The sequence below is a fragment of the Lepidochelys kempii genome, chromosome 9, assembly GCF_965140285.1.
Source record: "Lepidochelys kempii isolate rLepKem1 chromosome 9, rLepKem1.hap1, whole genome shotgun sequence".
Lineage (NCBI taxonomy): Eukaryota > Metazoa > Chordata > Testudines > Cheloniidae > Lepidochelys > Lepidochelys kempii.
This window is the reverse complement of record NC_136388.1, coordinates 16,143,110-16,165,726: the sequence shown is the minus strand read 5'-3', so window position 1 is coordinate 16,165,726 and position 22,617 is coordinate 16,143,110. Positions and strand designations below refer to the sequence as shown.

Here is a 22,617-nt window from a genome sequence, read left to right as displayed (position 1 = left end):
AGCCAGAGAGTTCATATTTAGATGCAAATTTCTCTCTAGCATGTAGATATTTAGGCCTATAGTTTTGGTTTCAGCATGATAATCTCTTTGAAGACCACCACCTTGTTTGCAATGAAACCATGTGAAGCGTTCTGCATCATTTTGATTTTAAAATGAACTGAGTACTCTGATTGCAAACAGTTAATGAGATGCTTTGTGCAGAAGTGAAAAAGGGTCACACGCTGAATGATCAAAATCTCTTACCCCTGGAAAACCGAGTGTGAACAATTTTAGAGTTTTCTGCTTCAGATAACTGGACTCCTTAAAAATCAAATATTTTGACAGGAAACACAAACAACAGAACTGTGTGAAGAAGAGTGTAAAGTATGCGTAGTTTCCCTGCTTTTCCATAGAAACATTAAGCTTTTGAAGGGATGTTATAGTCACATAGTTTCCACTGCTTGTTAGAAATATGCACATGTTAAAATAAGGTCAAACTCTACACTTATTTTACCATCTGAGAAAAACAGTTTCAGCATCAAACTAATGCTCTTGGCCTTGACGATTCAGGAAGAACAATGGAAATAAAAACAGTATCATCATCAACTTAATGCAAACACCGTCAAAAAAAATAACAGAGGAAGAGTCACCAGAATATAACCTTGGTAAGGTTTGTATTTATTCCAGTTTAGAAATCCACACACTTTTAACTCCAGAAATTTCAGTTCATCCTCAGTTCATCCAAATTCTATCATCAGATTAAAGGGATTAGCCTACAGCAATGGGATGATGTGGAAGCCAGAATTCAGAAAAAATATTTCCTGACAGCTTTTAAAACAAACTTTTCCTCCCTTCCTCTCTTGATTTGGGGGAAGCTTGGTGTCTGCCAGTGCATGACAGCAAGTACCATGTTTTCCAAGTGACTGATTGGGAGTGTGCCAAAAAAAAAAAAAAAAAAAAGAGAGAGAGAGAGACCACTTATTTGCATAATCAAAAGTGAATTTGTGCACACCAATTCACTAACTTTGTTCACAACGATCTGAGCTGCACATGCAAATACAGATTCTGTGTATAAATCGGGTGCGTACACTTAGGCCTTGTCTACACTAAAGGGAAGAGTCGATCTAAGCTACGCAATTTGAGTTACGTGAATAACGTAACTCAAGTCGACGTAGCTTAGACCTATTTACTGCAGGGTCCACACTACGTGATGTCAGTGGGAGACGCTCTCCTGTCAACTCCCCTCACTCTTCTCGATCCGGTGGAGTACAGGAGTCGACGGGAGAGCAATCTGCGGTTGATTTAGCAGGGCTTCCCTGGACCCCTAAATCGACCGCCGATGCATCGATCGCCCGGTAAGTGTAGACAAGCCCTTAGAGGCCCTTAGAAAAGTTGAACCAGAGGGACTATTAGTTAGCATAGTCCCATGTAGAATCTGAAAACAGCTTTCAGTGAAGTTTCCAGGGCTTTGGTTGAGAACCATTTGCAATATTAAAAAGAATTTTAAACCAAGCGTCCAGACTTAGTTCCTTTCTTGCAGTTGCCCTTTGCTAAGTACAGATTGGCAGAATGAGTCAGATTTTACACTAGTTCTGCAATGTGGATGGGGGACTAAATTAAAACCAAACTCATTTCATTTGTCAACCAGTCTAGTTCCAAATTCAGCTCTCTAGAAGTGACAGACTAATGTACTAAACTGCTGCACCATCTAGATTGCTGTTCAGCTCTGAAACTGATCTAGTGTAATGTAGATAAGCACAGAGCATTCTAATATGTAAACTCATGCACCAGGAAATCATAATTGCTGCAGACACATTCAGAGACCTTACCTTATAGACTTGCCCATATGTTCCATTGCCAACAAGTTCCACCAGTTCAAAGATACCTGCAGGATCCTAAAAGGAAAAAAAAAACCAGAAAATTTTAAAAAATTTAAATGAACATTTGCAAGTTTACTCAAAAGGAACATTTGGTTGGAATGAAGTCCACATTTCACTGACAGCTGTTTAAGAGTGCCTTTAATGTATCCATGTATTAGCAGCATTATGTTGATATTAAATGGAAGGGTAAGTGATTCAGTAGTTCCTTAGGGTCTGATCCAGTGAACGATTACCAGATAGCACAATGCTTACTTCCCAGTTAGCGGAACTACTCATGGTTATAGGTGCTATGCCTTGTACTAAGCATTTGCAATATCTGGCCCTTAGAAATAGTTGTCATTTACTGCTCACTGCAGACTCTATGCTGTATTTTTATGGTCACTTATGTATGCACGGAAACTTGAACACTCAGTGTGAATTCTACAGATAATCAAATCACCACTTATTCTATGGTCAGTTAAAATAAATACATCTTCAGTTAAACAAGAAAAGAGACTCTGCCTGATTAGAGAGTCTTGTAAAGCATGCTGGGTTCTCATAAGGAAGGGTTGGTACACACGTTTTATCTGGTTTTAATCCATGTGGGTTCATGTCCCCTCACTGCTCCCACACTGAATGTAAAGTTTAGGGTTCAAATTATCTCAAAAATCTCTACACTGAGTTCTGTTGCAGCCACCAACTTTCTCCTAGCTCCAGATCCTAACTGCTTCAAAATCATGTAAGCTTTGCAAACTAAAAAGTTTATAAACCCCTAGCCAATATTTCTACCAACCTGGTCTGGGGTTTGATTCTGTAATAAAACATGAAGTCAGGCTAGTTTTGAGTGGTGTCTGTTTTCACACAGAATTATTTTGCATAGTTCTATTCCTGAGGTCAGTAGCTAATGACTATCGAGAAGCTAGTGCATTAATAGCTAAACACTGACTCCTATAGTGGCAGTTGCCTCAGATCCACAAAGAGCAAAATGTGGACTTTCCCGCTATATTACTTTTATTTTAGCAGAATTAAAAAAGAGAAAGAGCCAATATCTCCATGAGAGACACAGCAGGTCTGTCACGGTAGATCCTCCTTCTTGAATTCCTCCAGAGGGCACAGATTGCTTACATCTGAAGGTGTGATACACAGACAACAGAATTACAGCCAAATGCAGTCCTACCTATCTTTTGCATCAGTCTCTTCCTCATGCCCCATCTTTTTGGCAAGTGCTGAGTGTAAAGAGGTAGTAATGGGTTAACAGGTCAGTTTCCTTTTTGAGTCAAGGTTTCTAATACACAGAGCCGGCTGCAGAAGGAAACTGAGCAGGATTCTAATCAAGTTCCCCTTTGTAACAGACTGAGCTTGATGAGAAAGGGAGGAAACAATCATGTTAATATCCCTTGGTTAACAGCTCACATGTTAGAATTGCACGGTACTGCTGGCCCTGGCTTTATGGGCTCCCTATACATAGGTCTGCACAATTAACAGGACCCTCTTTTCAAGGAGCCCTGTATCACTCTTATACTCTGATCCAGGACTGCCTGCCAAAGCACGAGCCTTGGTTTCCTGGCTGTGATCCCATCTGACCATGGTGTCTGCATGCCATGAGGGAGAAGTAATTCCTTAACTGCCCTTTTCCTTTCCCCATTTAGGAAGTTGTGCTCTGGCTCTACTCCTGGGTTCCTGGTGCATATAGGTCACCAGACGCTACCAACCTTCAGAAAAGTGGGTGATTGCAACAGCTTGAGTGGAAAGTGCAAGAGAGGACATGTGCAAGAGAAGTGGAGCCTGACAAACCAAACAGCAGGGAACCAAGTGGGTCTTTGGTGATGTTTCTTCACATAGGGCCTCACAAACCCAGAGTGGGTCCTTCATACCTTAACTCCTGTACTAATTACAATTATATATATAGGCAGAAGAGGGGTGTAGGTGTGTGGAAATTAGGAATTTTGGTTTTGGTGTTTTCAAGAGTAGGATGAAATGGGGATTACCTGATGGGAACTTCCTTTGCACCAGTCAGAACATTAGCTTCTGGATTTTGTATAATTTGCTGGCTAGTACTCAAACAATTTGGCATGCTAGCAGGTTAAGAATTGCCACAATCAGTCTGGGAAGACAGAGGTATAGAAGAGAATCTCTGTGCCAGGAAGGAAAAACCAAATTCTGGATGCTTTCCCGGGGAGGCAGAAGAGCAATATCACCACCACGGTGGGTTTGAGACTTACGGCCTGAATCAGAGATCTGCAGACTACATGTCATAGCTAAAGGCATCTTTTAGGTATGCTGATCCATACCCCTTGTGACCAGGTGAGAGAAGAGGGGAAAAAAACATAAATAATGCCCGGCGTAGCCTGCAAATGAATTGGAGTAAGAAAAGGAAACTACCCATTAGATCAGCTAGTCCATCTCTGTCAGTGCAGGATTGTTCCTTACTGTATATTTACTAGTGTTTGGTATGGTCTAGTGTTAAACATCCCAAGCAAAGGAGCTTCCATCACTTCCTTTTGGAGACCATTCCAGTCCAAAGCAACTCATTCCTTGAAAGTTATTTGTAATAATCACCATAAGGTTTTCCCTTTCATAACACGATCTCATTCCACCCACCCAGCCCCACAGCACACACCTCTCCAAATCTCCCCCCCTCCATTTTGTTATGCTAAATAATTCCTTTCTACTGTTTCAATATTTTTAGACCTACATCTTGCCTTTAGCTGTTGCTTAGCCATGATGGCAGATACTTGATAGCCAGGGTTGGAATTCTTTGGATTCCAAGTGTTCGCATATACTGTTCGTAAAGACCACAGTACAAGACACACGGCTGTACCACAGACATTCCTACCCTGAACATGATCAGCGGTATGCTAAGCATGTGCTCCTGTTGAGGAAGATCTGAGATAGCCATGCCACACCCCACACTGTAAGAGGTACAAGAGAAGGCTTTTTTATATTTCCCTCCACCAGGGCCACAGCGCTGTCAGGGATATGCCTGGTTTGGAAGAAGCAAGCAAAGAGGCTCCCAGAGGAGCTAGATCACAGAGGCTGGAGTGCTGCTGCAATGCAAAGAGTACAGGAGACTGAACTGAAATTACCAATCTCTTGCAAAGGCTGCCACTCTGCACATCCCAAAGCTGACAAAGCAGAGTTCTTTACATCAATGAAAATGCAACTCTGAGCCATTAGTGCACTAGGTTCTTATAAACAGAAGTCAAGGAACAGGAAAATAGATGGCAGCTGCTGTTTATTTTCAAGTTCTGCTTCCCAGGAGTTATTTTGCTCAGTGCTCTCGCTGAAACAACCCTGGAAGAGGTTTTTTCACGTGCTATGGATAAATATTCAATGTGAAATTTAAAAACAAAACAAAACCCCACTGTGCTTGCACTACTGTAAAACGTTCACAGAAGTTACAGATGGAAAAGACCCAATGAGGCAGCAAGTCAATTCCAGATCAAAGTTGGATTGTTCCCAACAGTACATTTTCAGGGCCTTTGTCCAGTCCCCCCCGCCCCCAAGGCCAAACTGAGGGCCATGTTAGCAACTTGTTAGCAGCCTGAAGGCCATTTCTACTTTGCATGGTTTGCAAGGCTGCCAAGGTTTGTGCAACTCCATGCGACTTTTGTGCAAATTAGTGAGCTAATTTGCACAGAAACTTCAGTTCAAGGTCAACGTGTCCTGTCCCAAGCAGTGGTGGAGTAGAATATGGAGCTTCACAAAACTGGACAGCTGTGGCTATAGCAGGTGGCAAGGTGTCAGTGGATGGCAGGGCTCGTGGGGTAGGTGGATGGGTAGCTTGTGAGAGGGCTGAGTGGGGATACAAGAAGCTGGAGGATCAGCAGAGTGCGCCTATGGCCAATATTGAGCCCTGCTGCTGTGATGCTGCTTCCAGTTGCTCCTTCCCCACTGGGATCCAGTGACTTATACAGTGAGGGGAGGGTAAGTGGCTGTCTGGCTCCCTGCAGAGCTAGCTCCGTATTGGCCCCCAGTGAATAGGACAAGCAGCAGAAGCCTCGTCCCTGCAGCTCAGCCACAGGTATGAGATCTCAGCTGGGTTACAGGCAGGCATTACCAGGCTTTCAGCTGTACAAATGTCTCTCAAACTTCAAGACACCTGGCAGCCCTGAATGCAGAGTAGGTTACAAACACTAGTTTTTCCAAAAAGAAAAGGAGGACTTGTGGCACCTTAGAGACTAAAATTTATTTGAGCATAAGCTTTTGTGAGCTACAGCTCACTTAAATTTGCTCGTCTCTAAGGTGCCACAAGTCCTCCTTTTCTTTTTGTGAATACAGACTAACACGGCTGCTACTCTGAAACTAGTTTTTCCATCAGCCTGTAGCAGTCACATGACCCATGGTGATCTAGGCAGCTTCCTGGCAACTGAAGCAAGATGGCACAGGGGCTGCCCCTCTGTACTAAAGATACGGCACAGACTTTACCATACCGCTCCTGTCAGCCACATTTGGCCACCTTGGCTCTTACCTGTGCACCTCTCAGGCCAAAAGCTATTTTTGTCTCCTGGTTCTTACATCCTCAATTGACTTGGCATCTCTCTCTATTGCTGGCTCAGAGAGTTACAATTTCAGTGTAGCCATAGCAACATGACTGGAATGTTAGTTATTCACAAAATTAAAACAGAGACTAGTCTCTATTCAGGCAAAGGTTATGCCGTTCCTTGGCCCTGCTCTTCCTAATGCAGCCTGCAATTGGCAGGAACAATGATTTTTCTGCATTTTGAAGAGACTTTTCATTAAGTGTGTGTGGAGCAGTAATATTTTGTTAGCCTGCCTTTCAATAAGATATACACCAGGGGAGGGAGGGAAGAAAGGAAATCTCTTTCTGTCCACAGAGGCTCTAAATTGTCTCTTATGCAGTGAAGCGCTTTTGCATCTTAATAACTGATGTGGGATACACTGGCTCTCCGATATCAGACAAAAACATTGTTACCATTTCTTTCCCAGGGCTGCAATGCAAATTGGTCATCACTGCAAGTCTTGACCGATATGGTAGTGATAATGCAGGAATGTAGCAGAGAGCAACAGCAGCTTGGGAAAGTGGAACTGATATTAAGGAATGAAATATGGATGAATTAAAACAGGGGCCTTTAAATTATTCAGAGGAAAAAATGGACTGGGAGACCAGTCCAGAATTTGGACAGTGTTTCACAGATAATGGAACTTGCACTCTCTGCTGCTTACAATGATGTACTATATTCCATTTGGTAAGTCATTGATTTTCCCCTCCCCACCAAAAAAAGCTCATTACAGGCAAGTGCTCCAAGGCTCACTTTTACCCTCTTGCTAATACCTATTCCCACCCACCCCCCCCCCGTCCCCTCCTCCCCAGCCTTTACCAAATGGCCTTGAGACTGAAATAACAATGGCGATGACAGAAATTACACAATCAACATCTTAAATCTGCTGAGTCCTTGCAATTGTTCCTTTGACAGTGTATATTTCTGCCGGTTGGAGCTTTCACGATCAGGAAAAGCTATTGTTAAGGCTGCAACTCAGCGGTGACCACAAGCTCCCATTTTCACATGCTCCAAACTCTCAAAAAGTTCTTTAAGTAAAACTTCCAGGCTTGTCCTCAGCATGTGCATGCACACACAAAGTAAAAATCAAATCAGTTCGGCAAAGTTGGAGGAAAATCAATCTTTCCGATTTTTTGAAAAATAGACTTTTTGTGCACAAGTAACTTAGACTCCACATTTCACTTTGGGAGAAAAAACAGTTATCTGTATTATTGTAACAGCAAAGGGCGCATTGTGCTTAACTGTGTACAAACACATCGAGATAGTCCCTTCCCCAAAGAACTTACTGTCTGCACAGACAAAAAGATGGGAGGGAAAACTGAGACAAAGAGAGGTGAAGTTACTTGTCCAAGGTCACACAACAGGTCACTGGCACAACTGAGAATAGATCTCAGGGCTCACAGTTCCTATACATACTAATGTTCTATTCAGCGACTAGACCACACTGCCTCTCACATAAGATAGGCATAATTACAATATGCACATGAATGATACAAGATTTGTTACATTGTTACTTTGGTTACACTTTGTAAGGCACAGTTCCCAAACAGGTTGAATTAACCTAAGGTTTTGCATTTAAACATATGCTTTAAGCCAGGGGTGGCCAAAGTACAGCACAAGGGCCACATCCAGCCCTTCAGATGTTTTAATCTGGCCCTTGAGCTCCAGCCAGGGAACAGAGTTGGCGGCTTGCCCAGCTCTGTGCATGCCGGGGCTCTGCGCAGCTCCCGGAAGCAGCGGCATGTCCCCGCTCCACCTCCTACACGTAGGGGCAGCCAGGGGGCTCCACACACTGCCTCCGCAGCTCCCGTTGGCCAGCAGCTGTGGCCAATGGGAGCTGCAGGGGTGGTGCCTGTGGATGGGGCAGCACACAGACCCTCCTGTCTGCGCAGGAGCCGGAGCGGAGACTTGCTGCTGCTTCTGGGAGCTGTTTGAGGTAAATGCAACCCGGAGCCTGCACCCCTAACCGCCCTCCTGTGCCCCAACCCCCTGCCCCAGCCCTGATCCCCCTCCCTCCCTCCGAATCCCTCAGTCCCAGCCGGAGCACCCTCCTGCACCCCCAACTCCTCATCCCCGGCCCCACCCCAGAACCCACATCCCCAGCCAAAGCCCTCACCACTTCCTGCACCCCAATCCCCAATTTTGTGAGCATTCATGGCCCACCATACAATTTCCATATGCAGATGTGGCCCTCGGGCCAAATTGTTTGCCCACCCCTGCTTCAAGCATTAACCAGTCCGCTCGTCCTAATGACACTGCTGTTAACTCTGTCATATACTGCACGGGTCCAGGCCTGCAGAATTACAGGAGTAATTTTACCTGAACAAACATTTCATTCATAGGTGCCAACTCTGTGGGTGCTCCGGGGCTGGAGCACCCACAGGGAAAAATTGGCCGGTGCTCTGCATCCACCGGCAGCCAAGCTCCCCGCCCCACTCCCCCTCCCCAGCTCACCTCCACCTCCTCTCCTGAGCGTGCGGCATCCCTGCTTCTCCTCCCAGGCTTGCTGCCACGAAACAGCTGTTTCACGGCATAACAAGCTGTGGGAGGGACGGGGGAGGAGCTGGAATACGGCACGCTTAGGGGAGGAGGCGGGGAAGAGACGGGGCCAGGGTAGAGATTTGGGGAAGGGGTCCAATAGGGGCAGGGAGGGGGCAGAGCTGGGGCAGGGACTTTGGGGAAGGGGTTGGAATGGGGGAGGGGAATGGGGGTGCGAGCACTCACTGGCACCAGGAGAAGTTGACACCTATGATTTCATTGACCGCAGCAGGACAACTCATATCCAAGGATTTTCAGAACTGAGTCTTTAACCAGTACAGCACTGCCATGTGAGAGGCTCATTGAAGACAATGAGTTATTCTGGATTTATACCAACAAGAGCAAAATTTGGCCCAGAGATCTCTAGCAAAATGTTTAAAAGGCATGAAGAACCACCAGCCAGAAATTAAATACCATATGTAATGGCATGTGCCTGTATCCAGCTCTCCAAACTCAGGTAGAGCAAGCAGCCCATTCCATACCGATACAGCACAGTATTCTGCCTTTCGTGCTTTACTGAGTCTCCATAGCTTTCAAACTGGGGTTGCGAACAATGCATTGCTCTGGGACTGAGAAGACAGACACATTCTGGAACTAAGGAAACTCCCGTTACGCTTTTGACACAGGGCCTGATTTTGCTCTCTCTTTAAAGTCAATGGTAAAAAAACCCAGACTTCAATGAGAACTGGCACAGGAACACCAGAAAGTGGGGCGGGCGGGGGGGGGCAAAGGAGGGGGAGGGAAACGTAACAAAAAAAAGTTGCCATTTAGCAAAAAGTGAAAGTACTTTTAAAACTATTGTATAATGAAAAGAATTTCAGAATGTCTGTGTGTAAATGATAAAGCAGAGTCTATCCAAACTTTAGTGACAAAACCAAACATGAAGTTCTTCAAAAGGAGAAAACTAATCAGTAAGACACTAGCAGCCGAAGAATTCACAGCAGGAAGGGTTGTGCAGTTAAAATAGTTCAGCTCTGTGTAATCCTGACCCCAGCAGAATTAAATGGGGAAAAAATCCACACACACCACCTGCGACTGTACTGCAAGATTTCAATAATTAAAAGACATGAAGGAACCAACTGCTAACCAATTTGTTATTTAAAAGATAACTCAAGGGTGCTTCCTGTTTACAAGGTAATAAGCATATTCTGGGCTAAGTAAACTCAGAGCCGAAGGCTGCAGGTGTTTATCGGTGCTGGATATGGTTATTACTGAATTAGCAAACAGTACCTTGAAGTCATTATTATACTGGAGCATGTTCTGCATCCTTTAAACTCCAGTGCTCAGTTAGCTACTGCCCTCAGAACTCCCTATGTAGATGTCTGCAACAAACATGACTGCATCTAATGCTGTCCCTTGCCCATCTGATCACCCCCACTCTATAGCCCAACCTCCTCCATGTTCCTTGAAGGAGGCTCATCTTCTCCCCCTATCCTCCCCCCCCCCCCCACCCCAGGAATGACTCCTTTAAACTATATTAGAAGGGGCTAGGTGGGGATGAGTGGAGAGCATGAGAGATACCGATTCAGTCATTATTGCTGTGGCTGTATAGATGGGAAAATAATAAATCAGAATGAAGGGATTTGCATAATCACTACACAGTTATTCCTCTGCTCTGAATGGGCTAATAATGGCCCCCAGCTGAAGTATGGAGATAACTACAGTCATTATGCAAATTTTATATTCCTTCAGCCAATCAGAGCAAGGAACTGCATAATTGTGAAATAAGTGAACAGTTATGGGTCAGTAACTCACTAGCACCCCATGCAGATTGGCTGAGGCAATTCCATTGCAATAGAATCTGCACTCACCTTCAGTAAGGTTAACACCAGCCTGCGTTCCTAACGTTTCAAAATACCATGATTTGATGCACCTGTCTACAATATGTGCTTCCTTTAAATGGATAGGTTTCAGCGTAACAGCTGTGTTAGTCTGTATTCGCAAAAAGAAGAATGATGAAGTGAGCTGTAGCTCACGAAAGCTTATGCTCAAATAAATTGTTTAGTCTCTAAGGTGCCACAAGTACTCCTTTTCTTTTTTTAAATGGATAGGAAATGTTTTCAAAAACTAGGCATCATCAACCAGCTAACCTAAAAAGAAATCTAGATTTTAGATCCAGCTGTCTCTACCTGTCAACAGGTGCCTGTGGTTAGGCTGGTAACTGTAGTCATAAGAACAGTGTTCCAAGTTTAGGAAGCACCAGAGAAAGGGTCATTTTACAGAACAGTTGGCTCTTGTAAATTAATGGTAATGTCACAGTATTCAGCCAGTTCACATTCATGGGAGAGCCATAATCTCTGGTAAGTGTCAGAGAAGTGAGCTGTAGCTCACGAAAGCTCATGCTCAAATAAATTGGTTAGTCTGTAAGGTGCCACAAGTCCTCCTTTTCTTTTTGCGAATACAGACTAACACGGCTGTTACTCTGAAACAGAGCTTAGCATGAAACAGTGAATGTTTTCTTTTGACACAGGAGATTTTGTTAAACTGTACTAGATTGCTTGAAGGAAGAAACACTGAATTAGCTCATTAAACTCCAGCCAAGAGGGGAGTCTTGTTAATTCAAAGGAATGAGAAGACCTTACCAAGAATGTGTTCTGTTTAATCACATGGTATTGGTGATACAATGTGCTATATCGAGCAGCCATCAAGGAGTGACATTCCTGGTTACACCACATGTCAGCCTAAGTGGGGGAAGGGAGATTTCCAATCTAATGCCCTTGGCTTGCTTTATTTATTTTTAAAATCCTTTTCTCCTTCAGCAAGTTTAATGGCCATCTCAACACATCCATCCATCCTATCTGTCCAAAGTAAATTAAAGAAACAAATTAAATAGGACTCCTCTCTTACTTAAGCAACTTAGGCCATTCCCGTGCCAGTGTGGGAGTTTTTACTCATAGTACATTCACTAGTACATTGTTCAGTCAGTTAAGTATCCAAAGCAACAGAGCTTCCACCACATCTCACTGTTCAGCAGCTTGTCATAAATATAAAGGGAAGGGTAAACCCCTCTGAAATCCCTCCTGGCCAGGGGAAAGCTCCTCTCACCTGTAAAGGGTTAAGAAGCTAAAGGTAACCTCGCTGGCACCTGACCAAAATGACCAATGAGGAGACAAGATACTTTCAAAAGCTGGGAGGAGGGACAGAAACAAAGGGTCTGTGTCTGTCTGTAGTCGTCTTGGCCGGGGACAGAACAGGAATGGAGTCTTAGAACTTTTAGTAAGTAATCTAGCTAGGTATGTGTTAGATTATGATTTCTTTAAATGGCTGAGAAAAGAATTGTGCTGAATAGAATAACTATTTCTGTCTGTGTATCTTTTTTGTAACTTAAGGTTTTGCCTAGAGGGGTTCTCTATGTTTTTGAATCTAATTACCCTGTAAGATATATACCATCCTGATTTTACAGGGGGGATTTCTTTATTTCTATTTACTTCTATTTTTTATTAAAAGTCTTCTTGTAAAACACTGAATGCTTTTTCATTGTTCTCAGATCCAAGGGTTTGGGTTTGTGGTCACCTATGCAAATTGGTGAGGCTTTTTATCCAACATTTCCCAGGAAAGGGGGGGTGCAAGTGTTGGGAGGATTGTTCATTGTTCTTAAGATCCAAGGGTCTGGGTCTGTAGTCACCTAGACAAATTGGTGAGGCTTTTTACCAAACCTTGTCCAGGAAGTGGGGTGCAAGGTTTTGGGAAGTATTTTGGGGGGAAGGACACGTCCAAACAGCTCTTCCCCAGTAACCAGTATTAGTTTGGTGGTGGTAGCGGCCTGTCCAAGGTGTAATATTTTGTACCTTGGGGAAGTTTTGACCTAAGCTGGTAAAGATAAGCTTCGGAGGTTTTTCATGCAGGTCCCCACATCTGTACCCTAGAGTTCAGAGTGGGGGAGGAACCTTGACATGGTGGCACAGTGGTGGGATTAACCTGAAATCATTTTGAGATCCAGTTGAGATTTTTTGAACTAGAAATACAGATTTTAAAAAGGAATTTTTAGGAAGTCCAGAAGGCAGCTTTGAAACTGAAAGCAGCTTGGTTTCTCTCTGCTTTGTGGCCAAGCAGAGACAAAAGGGGATTATCTTGTGAATTGCAGGTTTTCTTTGCCTGGAGGCAGGGTACTTAACTCCTGCAGGGAAATTCACAGTCTTCCAACCCAGAGGTTTTTTTTTTTTTTCTTTTCTTCCTAAAAGTAAATAGGGGGTGTGTGCTCTACCCATTTGCCTGGAGACAAAAGTGGCAGGGTTTTTTTTAGGATTTTGATTTTTTTTTGTTTTACAAGGAGCACAGGTTTGAAAAGAAATTTTTTTTTTCTTCTTTGGGCTGGGTAAGCAGGTTTCCAAGTAGTTGGAGGTTTTTTGCTTTAATTTGGGCCCAGAGCAGAGACAAGGGAATTGTCTTTTTCTGTAGGCTGACAATCACTATCAGAGAATAGGTATTCTATTCCAGCACAGCAAAATTTTACAGCCAAGTTTTGTTTGTTTATTTCTAAACCTCGGGTGTAAAGTTAGTTAAAAACAGAGAGGTTAGAATGGCCAAATCCTCAGCTCGACTACAGCTGGAATTAGCCAAATTTCAGGCTGAGGAAAAACAAAGGGAACATGAAAGACAGATAGAACTCATGCGGCTGAAGGAGGAGGAGAAGGAAAAAGAGAGGAAGCATGTGGAGGAGATGGAGAGGATAAAGGCCCAGCAGAATATACCAACAAACCCTAGCAATCCTTCTCCAGGTACCACTTCCCATCCCAGAAAGTTCCCCACCTACAAGGCAGGTGATGATACTGAGGCCTTCTTAGAAAACTTCGAAAGGGCCTGCCTTGGGTACAACATCTCTACTGACCAATACATGGTAGAGCTGAGGCCGCAGCTCAGTGGACCCTTAGCTGAGGTGGCAGCTGAAATGCCTAAAGAACACATGAACAAGTATGAACTGTTTAAATCCAAGGCGAGAGTCAGAATGGGGATAACACCCGAGCAGTCTCGTCGGAGGTTCAGAGCCCTAAGGTGGAAACCAGACATGTCATTTACCCGACATGCCTACCACATTGTAAAACATTGGGATGCCTGGATAACAGGAGCAAGTGTTGAATCTCCAGTAAATTTGCCCTTCCTAATGCAAATGGAACAATTCTTAGAGGGTGTTCCTGAGGAAATAGAAAGATACATCCTAGATGGGAAACCCAAAACTGTAATTGAGGCAGGAGAGATTGGAGCCAGATGGGTGGAGGTGGCAGAGAAGAAGAAAACTGGTCGCAGTTGGAGCGGAGACCAGAAGGGACCACCCCAGACCACACCCTATTACCGGGGGCCGCCCAAAGCCCCACCTACCTCCCAAAGAACCCTCCAGACCCCTTATCGTCCCACCACCCCATTCTCCAGCAACCCTCCTCGCCCCAGTGACCCGTCAGCTGGACGATGTTTTAAGTGTAACGAGCTGGGGCATGTAAAGGCCAACTGCCCCAAGAACCCCAACAGATTACAGTTCATTGCACCGGAATCACACCAGAGGTCCACAGGCCCAGATACCTCCCAGATACCCTTGGAGCGGAGGGAAACTGTGAGTGTGGGTGGGAAGAAGGTCACCGCGTGGAGGGACACCGGAGCACAAGTGTCAGCTATCCATGCTTCCTTAGTGGACCCCAATTTAATCAACCCAGAGATCCAAGTGACGATTCAACCCTTCAAGTCCAACTCTTTCAATTTGCCTACAGCCAAGTTGCCTGTCCAGTACAAGGGCTGGTCAGGAATGTGGACTTTTGCAGTCTATGATGATTATCCCATCCCCATGCTGTTGGGGGAAGACTTGGCCAATCATGTGAAGCAGGCCAAGAGGGTGGGAATGGTCACCCGCAACCAGGCTAAACAAGCCGTGAGGCCTAGCTCTGTTCCGGAAACTTCTATCAGGACCCAGTCAGAGGTGATGGACCTGGACCCCAGGCCAATGTCTGCAACAGCAGTAGTGGATCCAGTCCCAGAGACCCAGACGGAACCAGTCCCAGAACCGGAACCAGCCGAACAACCAACACCAGACCCCGTGTCAGCACTGAATCCAGAACTTGCAACCTCAACACCAGAGGGCCCCACCGAACCTGAACTGGCAGCAGCCGATAACCCTACCCAAGAGGCTCAGCTGGAGCCTGAATCCCAACATAGTGCACCAGCGGAGAGCGGTTCACAGTCAACAGAAACAGCTCCATCCCCTATATCGCTTCCAGAGGGACCAAGCCTAGGTCCACAATCCCATGAGGAACTGATGTCTCCAGCATCAAGGGAACAGTTCCAGACCAAACAGGAAGCAGATGAAAGCCTCCAGAGAGCTTGGACGGCGGCACGGAGCAACCCACCGCCTCTCAGCTCTTCTAATCGATCCAGGTTTGTTGTAGAAAGAGGACTTTTATACAAGGAAACTCTTTCTGGGGGACACCAGGAAGACTGGCATCCTCAGAGACAGTTGGTAGTTCCAACTAAATACCGGGCCAAGCTCTTGAGCTTAGCCCATGATCACCCTAGTGGCCATGCTGGGGTGAACAGGACCAAAGACCGTTTGGGGGGGTCATTCCACTGGGAGGGAATGGGCAAGGATGTTTCTACCTATGTCCAGTCTTGTGAGGTGTGCCAAAGAGTGGGAAAACCCCAAGACCAGGTCAAAGCTCCTCTCCAGCCACTCCCCATCATTGAAGTTCCATTTCAGCGAGTAGCTGTGGATATTCTGGGTCCTTTTCCGAAAAAGACACCCAGAGGAAAGCAGTACATACTGACTTTCATGGATTTTGCCACCCGATGGCCGGAAGCAGTAGCTCTAAGCAACACCAGGGCTAAAAGTGTGTGCCAGGCACTAGCAGACATTTTTGCCAGGGTAGGTTGGCCCTCCGACATCCTCACAGATGCAGGGACTAATTTCCTGGCAGGAACTATGAAAAACCTTTGGGAAGCTCATGGGGTAAATCACTTGGTTGCCACTCCTTACCATCATCAAACAAATGGCATGGTGGAGAAGTTTAATGGAACTTTGGGGGCCATGATACGTAAATTCGTAAATGAGCACTCCAATGATTGGGACCTAGTGTTGCAGCAGTTGCTCTTTGCCTACAGAGCTGTACCACATCCCAGTTTAGGGTTTTCCCCATTTGAACTTGTATATGGCCGTGAGGTTAAGGGGCCATTGCAGTTGGTGAAGCAGCAATGGGAGGGATTTACACCTTCTCCAGGAACTAACATTCTGGACTTTGTAACCAACCTACAAAACACCCTCCGAACCTCTTTAGCCCTTGCTAGAGAAAACTTACAGGATGCTCAAAAAGAGCAAAAAGCCTGGTATGATAAACATGCCAGAGAGCGTTCCTTCGAAGTAGGAGACCAGGTCATGGTCTTAAAGGCGCTCCAGGCCCATAAAATGGAAGCATCGTGGGAAGGGCCATTCGTGGTCCAGGAGCGCCTGGGAGCTGTTAATTATCTCATAGCATTCCCCACCTCCAACCGAAAGCCTAAGGTGTATCATATTAATTCTCTAAAGCCCTTTTATTCCAGAGAATTAAAGGTTTGTCAGTTTACAGCCCAGGGAGGAGACGACGCTGAGTGGCCTGAAGGTGTCTACTACGAAGGGAAATGTGCTGGTGGTGTGGAAGAGGTGAACCTCTCCATGACCCTTGGGCGTATGCAGCGACAGCAGATCCAGGAGCTGTGCACTAGCTACGCGCCAACGTTCTCAGCCACCCCAGGACTGACTGAACGGGCATACCACTCCATTGACACAGGTAATGCTCACCCAATTAGGGTCCAACCTTACCGGGTGTCTCCTCAAGCTAAAACTGCTATAGAACGGGAGATCCAGGATATGTTACAGATGGGTGTAATCCACCCCTCTGAAAGTGCATGGGCATCTCCAGTGGTTCTAGTTCCCAAACCAGATGGGGAAATACGTTTTTGCGTGGACTACCGTAAGCTAAATGCTGTAACTCGCCCGGACAACTATCCCATGCCACGCACAGATGAACTATTAGAGAAACTGGGAAGGGCCCAGTTCATCTCTACCTTGGACTTAACCAAGGGGTACTGGCAGGTACCGCTAGATGAATCTGCCAAGGAAAGGTCAGCCTTCATCACACATCTCGGGCTGTATGAATTTAATGTACTCCCTTTCGGGCTGCGAAATGCACCCGCCACTTTCCAAAGACTTGTAGATGGTCTCCTAGCGGGATTAGGAGAATATGCAGTCGCCTACCTTGACGATGTGGCCATATTTTCGGATTCCTGGGCAGACCACCTGGAACATCTACAAAAAGTCCTTGAGCGCATAAGGGAGGCAGGACTAACTGTTAAGGCTAAGAAGTGTCAAATAGGCCTAAACAGAGTGACTTACCTTGGACACCAGGTGGGTCAAGGAACTATCAGCCCCCTACAGGCCAAAGTGGATGCTATCCAAAAGTGGCCTGTCCCAAAGTCAAAGAAACAGGTTCAATCCTTCTTAGGCTTGGCCGGTTATTACAGACGATTTGTACCACACTACAGCCAAATCGCTGCCCCACTGACAGACCTAACCAAAAAGAAACAGCCAAATGCTGTTCAGTGGACCGGAAAGTGTCAGAAGGCCTTTAACAAGCTTAAAGCGACACTCATGTCTGACCCTGTACTAAGGGCCCCAGACTTTGACAAACCGTTCCTAGTAACCACAGATGCATCCGAGCGTGGTGTGGGAGCAGTTTTAATGCAGAAAGGACCTGATCAAGAATTCCACCCTGTAGTGTTTCTCAGCAAAAAACTGTCTGAGAGGGAAAGCAACTGGTCAGTCACTGAAAAAGAATGTTATGCCATTGTCTACGCTCTGGAAAAGCTACGCCCATATGTTTGGGGACGGCGTTTCCACCTGCAAACCGACCATGCTGCACTAAAGTGGCTTCACACTGTCAAAGAAACTAACAAAAAACTTCTTCGGTGGAGTTTAGCTCTCCAAGATTTTGATTTCGACATCCAACACATCTCAGGAGCTTCTAACAAAGTGGCTGATGCACTCTCCTGTGAAAGTTTCCCAGAATCAACTGGTTAAAATCGTCCTTGAGATGTGGAAAATATTGTTAGTCTTTATGTACTTGGTAGTATATTTAGAGATGCATGTGTCTTATTAACTCTGTTTTCCTAGAGCTCCAGGAAGAAATCCCAGCCAGTGTTTCACCCTAGCTGAGATTTGGGGGGCGTGTCATAAATATAAAGGGAAGGGTAAACCCCTCTGAAATCCCTCCTGGCCAGGGGAAAGCTCCTCTCACCTGTAAAGGGTTAAGAAGCTAAAGGTAACCTCGCTGGCACCTGACCAAAATGACCAATGAGGAGACAAGATACTTTCAAAAGCTGGGAGGAGGGACAGAAACAAAGGGTCTGTGTCTGTCTGTAGTCGTCTTGGCCGGGGACAGAACAGGAATGGAGTCTTAGAACTTTTAGTAAGTAATCTAGCTAGATATGTGTTAGATTATGATTTCTTTAAATGGCTGAGAAAAGAATTGTGCTGAATAGAATAACTATTTCTGTCTGTGTATCTTTTTTGTAACTTAAGGTTTTGCCTAGAGGGGTTCTCTATGTTTTTGAATCTAATTACCCTGTAAGATATATACCATCCTGATTTTACAGGGGGGATTTCTTTATTTCTATTTACTTCTATTTTTTATTAAAAGTCTTCTTGTAAAACACTGAATGCTTTTTCATTGTTCTCAGATCCAAGGGTTTGGGTTTGTGGTCACCTATGCAAATTGGTGAGGCTTTTTATCCAACATTTCCCAGGAAAGGGGGGGTGCAAGTGTTGGGAGGATTGTTCATTGTTCTTAAGATCCAAGGGTCTGGGTCTGTAGTCACCTAGACAAATTGGTGAGGCTTTTTACCGAACCTTGTCCAGGAAGTGGGGTGCAAGGTTTTGGGAAGTATTTTGGGGGGAAGGACGCGTCCAAACAGCTCTTCCCCAGTAACCAGTATTAGTTTGGTGGTGGTAGCGGCCTGTCCAAGGTGTAATATTTTGTACCTTGGGGAAGTTTTGACCTAAGCTGGTAAAGATAAGCTTCGGAGGTTTTTCATGCAGGTCCCCACATCTGTACCCTAGAGTTCAGAGTGGGGGAGGAACCTTGACACAGCTTAACAGACCTCCTTGCCAAGTCCTCCTGAAGCCACATTAACCGCTCCTTTTCTTGTATGCTTGGGGAACAGGAGGTTGCTGGAGTTGCAGTCTGCGATTCCTTAATTATGTCGTATTTTGATTTCCCCAGTCTTTCCACACTGATCAGTTTTAATACTTGTCCCCATCACACTTTAATCACTAGAGACCTCATCTTGCAGCCCCTATATAAGTAGCCCTGGTGCAATCCAGGAGAGAGATTGTGTGATGAAGAACTGCAGGATTGGGCCCTAAATTTGTTACATTCCCTCCCCCCAGTTGTTTTCCTGAAGCCAAGTAGATATGTTTGAGGCATTCCTCATGCTGGTGAATTCAGATAGCTTGGGCTGGCTGGTATCAAGCATTGATGTCTCCCGAACATCTCGTGGGCAACAGAATCCACACCTGTCTCACAGTCTAAGAAGTCACCTGCTGTTGCCTCTATTTATGCATTAACCCAGTGGTTCCTAAACATCTTCCACCGCTTGTGCAGGGAAAGCCCCTGGCGGGCCGGGCCGGTTTGTTTACCTGCTGTGTCCACAGGTTCGGCCAATTGTAGCTCACAGTGGCTGCGGTTCGCTGCTCCAGGCCAATGGGAGCTGCTGGAAGCGGCATGGTCCGAGGGACGTACTGGCTGCCGTTTGGGAGCCGCAATCGGCTGAACCTGCAGACGCGGCAGGTAAACAAACCAGCCTGGCCCTCCAGGGGCTTTCCCTGCACAAGCAGCGGGACAAGTTTGGGAACCACTGCATTAACCCATTCACCTTGCTTAACTGTGGCTTTTCCCAGCCTGCACAAATATAAACATAATGGGAACGTGAGGAAGTCATGAGAGTTAGCACAGCAAGCTCCAAAGCTTCTCAGTATAGCTGCCCATAACGGTATGTGACTTAAGGAAAAAGTGGAGGATTTTCAAATGCACTGCAACATGGGTTAGTACATGGCCAGTTGCCTTTGTCTCCAAGGTATTCCTGGCTAACATCCCTTTGAGTAACAGGCAGAGAGCAGCAAGGAAAGCAATAAGAAAACCAGCCAATGTTTTGCCACAAGCAGAGATCCCGGATTATTTTCTAGCTTTAAGTCCTCTCACCCCTCCTCAGTAGGGCTTCCTGAACATAAACCCTTCCATTTTTCAGTATTTTGCTTTGACTATAAGCTGAATAATGAAGCAGAACCACATTGGACCACTGGGTCCTGTTCACAGAGAGTGCTCAATCTTATTTCCCCTTCTCCCAACTCAGTATTTTCCCCCTTTGCCCACCCACCCAGAGACTTATGCCAGTAATTATCAATCCATAGACTACTGCACCTCGTGATTACTCAAGCAATACAAAATGCTTTATTTGAAATAGTAATAAGGAATTCACTGTTTAATATATTATATATATTTAAAAACAAACAGTACTCTTGCCTGGCTCCAGATCCCAAATGAAAACATTCGTCATGAAATAGCACCTTAAATAGTGTTTCCAGACTATTGACAAGGCTAGATTACTATTCACACCTCGGCTTGCTACACTCACCGTGCAGACAAGCAGTAAGAGAGAAAAAAAGTTCTGTCCCTGCTGTCAGACGTGTAAACGGACGTCTCCGTCTATTTCAGTCATTCTGCTTCAGCATCTCAGGAAGAGTCATCTTCTGCTTTGTCCACTCCGTCTTCCTGAGACGTATGTTGATGTCTCTACCTCAGCCCTCCCCTAACTTCATGCTGGAATGGAGATCCTATGTAAAATAATGCTGTAGCCTTCCTTCCTTTCCAAGTCGTCCAGATCCGCTGGTTGTTGGGAACAGCAGAGCTAATCAGAGTGAATACAGATGTTAGGTTTTTACTGGAAAAGTAATTCAATCGGGAGAGAGAGAAGATGGAAGATTTCCTTCATCTGTCACTTGTCCGGTGCTGGACACAAGCTCAGCATTGTAAATAATATGTTCACATCTGGATTGGAAGCAAAATAACTATCCGGGAGCAGGAATAGCAGAGGCCAAATTCTAGCTGCCCAGCATGCACGGGTGTAGAGCAGAATTTCTGCTAGCAACATTGGGTGAGGAAGGTTTCTGACCCAGTTTCTGCTTCCTACTAAAACCAATATAAAGGCCATGCTCTGCCGGCCCTCCATTAGGAGGAGGCATGGGAACATTCAACCATTTATGTGCATGGGACTGGAATCAAACACTGAAATTATAAAACCAAAATCCTACATACACACTGCTGTAGACAGACCACAGCCTGAGCTATCCCAGTTACTCCAGCTGATCATTTGGCTCAGTATGTCTGCACTGAAAATCATCAAGTGTTTCTGCGGGTAAAGTCCTCTATACAAAAAACAGATGGCTAGAAAACCATTTAAAATGGTAACAGTCTTAATTTAAAAAAACCTGACCATCTTATGCCAGAATGGGGACAAAATTTTGGTAGCGGAAACAAGTAGGAGGTGGCAGAGGGGGTTGTTTTTTCTCAACACTTTTATGGAGTAAGGGGCCAATTTTAATATCTGTAGCACAAGGTCTACAACAAGGTGGTGATGCTCGCTAGAGATTTCATATCTGATTCTAATCTCAATCATTCTAGTTTAAGTCCAGATGAACTTCATTGGAGTGAGTGTAGCCAAGATAAAAATCCAGCCCATGTTATCTACCAGGACACCATGGTACTAATTGTAAATCCTAACAGACATATTTAGCATAATCTTAGAGGATTAGTTTCTTCAATTCTTTATTTTAGTTCTGACCAGTTCTTTAAAAAGAAATCAGAACATTTTCTCTCATTCCACCTGCTTCCCCTGGTAGATCAGAGAAATCTCTCTGAATATCCGCTAGGTATGGTACCTGTGAATAGTCTCATCATTCAATATCCCTTTCCTCCAGTTCATGGAAAAGATTCCATCCAGAATATCAGAATTTCTGTATGGGATTCCATCCTCTCATGAAGAAACAAGGTGTCAGCAAAAACAAGATTGTGAAGCGATCCTTTGATGTTTTCAGTGCAATATTCTAAATTAATGTGGTCCCATTTAGCCAGCTACTTAAGCACTTGCCTGGCTTTAGACATGAGAGTAGTTCCATAGAAATCACATACTTAGGTTCATGGCTGAATCGAAGCCTCATGTGTATAAAAAGCTGGAGAGACAGAATTACAAATTCAATCTAGGGTCCCAAAATGATCAAAACAAACCAACAGTAGTACTGTGCCATGCTAATTGGTGTCAGGCTCATATTAAGAGAAGAGAAGCTGGAAGCTTTCTTCACTGAAAAGACATTATCTACAGTCTCATACTGATAAGATATTATTCATAAACGTTTAGATCTTGTCCCTCTGAGAAATAACAGTTTCATATTAGCCAACAAACACTTTCACCAAATTGAAATTGCTACCTATTGGTATATTCAGTCAAAGGTTTAAGGCTTCCAAAAGGAAATGGATTAATTAATTACAGAAACAGCTTCTAAACAGTACTTCTCAAAACAGGAAGGTACATTTTAAAGCTGAGCAAGGCCAAGATCCCACATCAAATGGAGCATCATTCCAATATAGGCGGTCACCAATTCAGAATGCCAAACAACTCAGGCTTGTGTCTGCCTATAGACGTGGTAGTTTGAA

General features: G+C 44.9%; 1 protein-coding gene across 12 annotated transcripts in view; it reads right to left on the bottom strand.

The window, feature by feature from the left end:
- The window catches only part of TNIK (TRAF2 and NCK interacting kinase), a 308,730-nt gene that overhangs the window by 249,642 nt on the left and 36,471 nt on the right, over positions 1-22,617 (bottom strand). For all 12 annotated transcript variants that reach the window (XM_073359382.1, XM_073359394.1, XM_073359393.1 and 9 more), the window contains exon 2: positions 1,809-1,874. In XM_073359382.1, the coding sequence (XP_073215483.1) occupies positions 1,809-1,874 (66 nt within the window). The remainder of the gene's footprint in view (positions 1-1,808; positions 1,875-22,617) is intronic.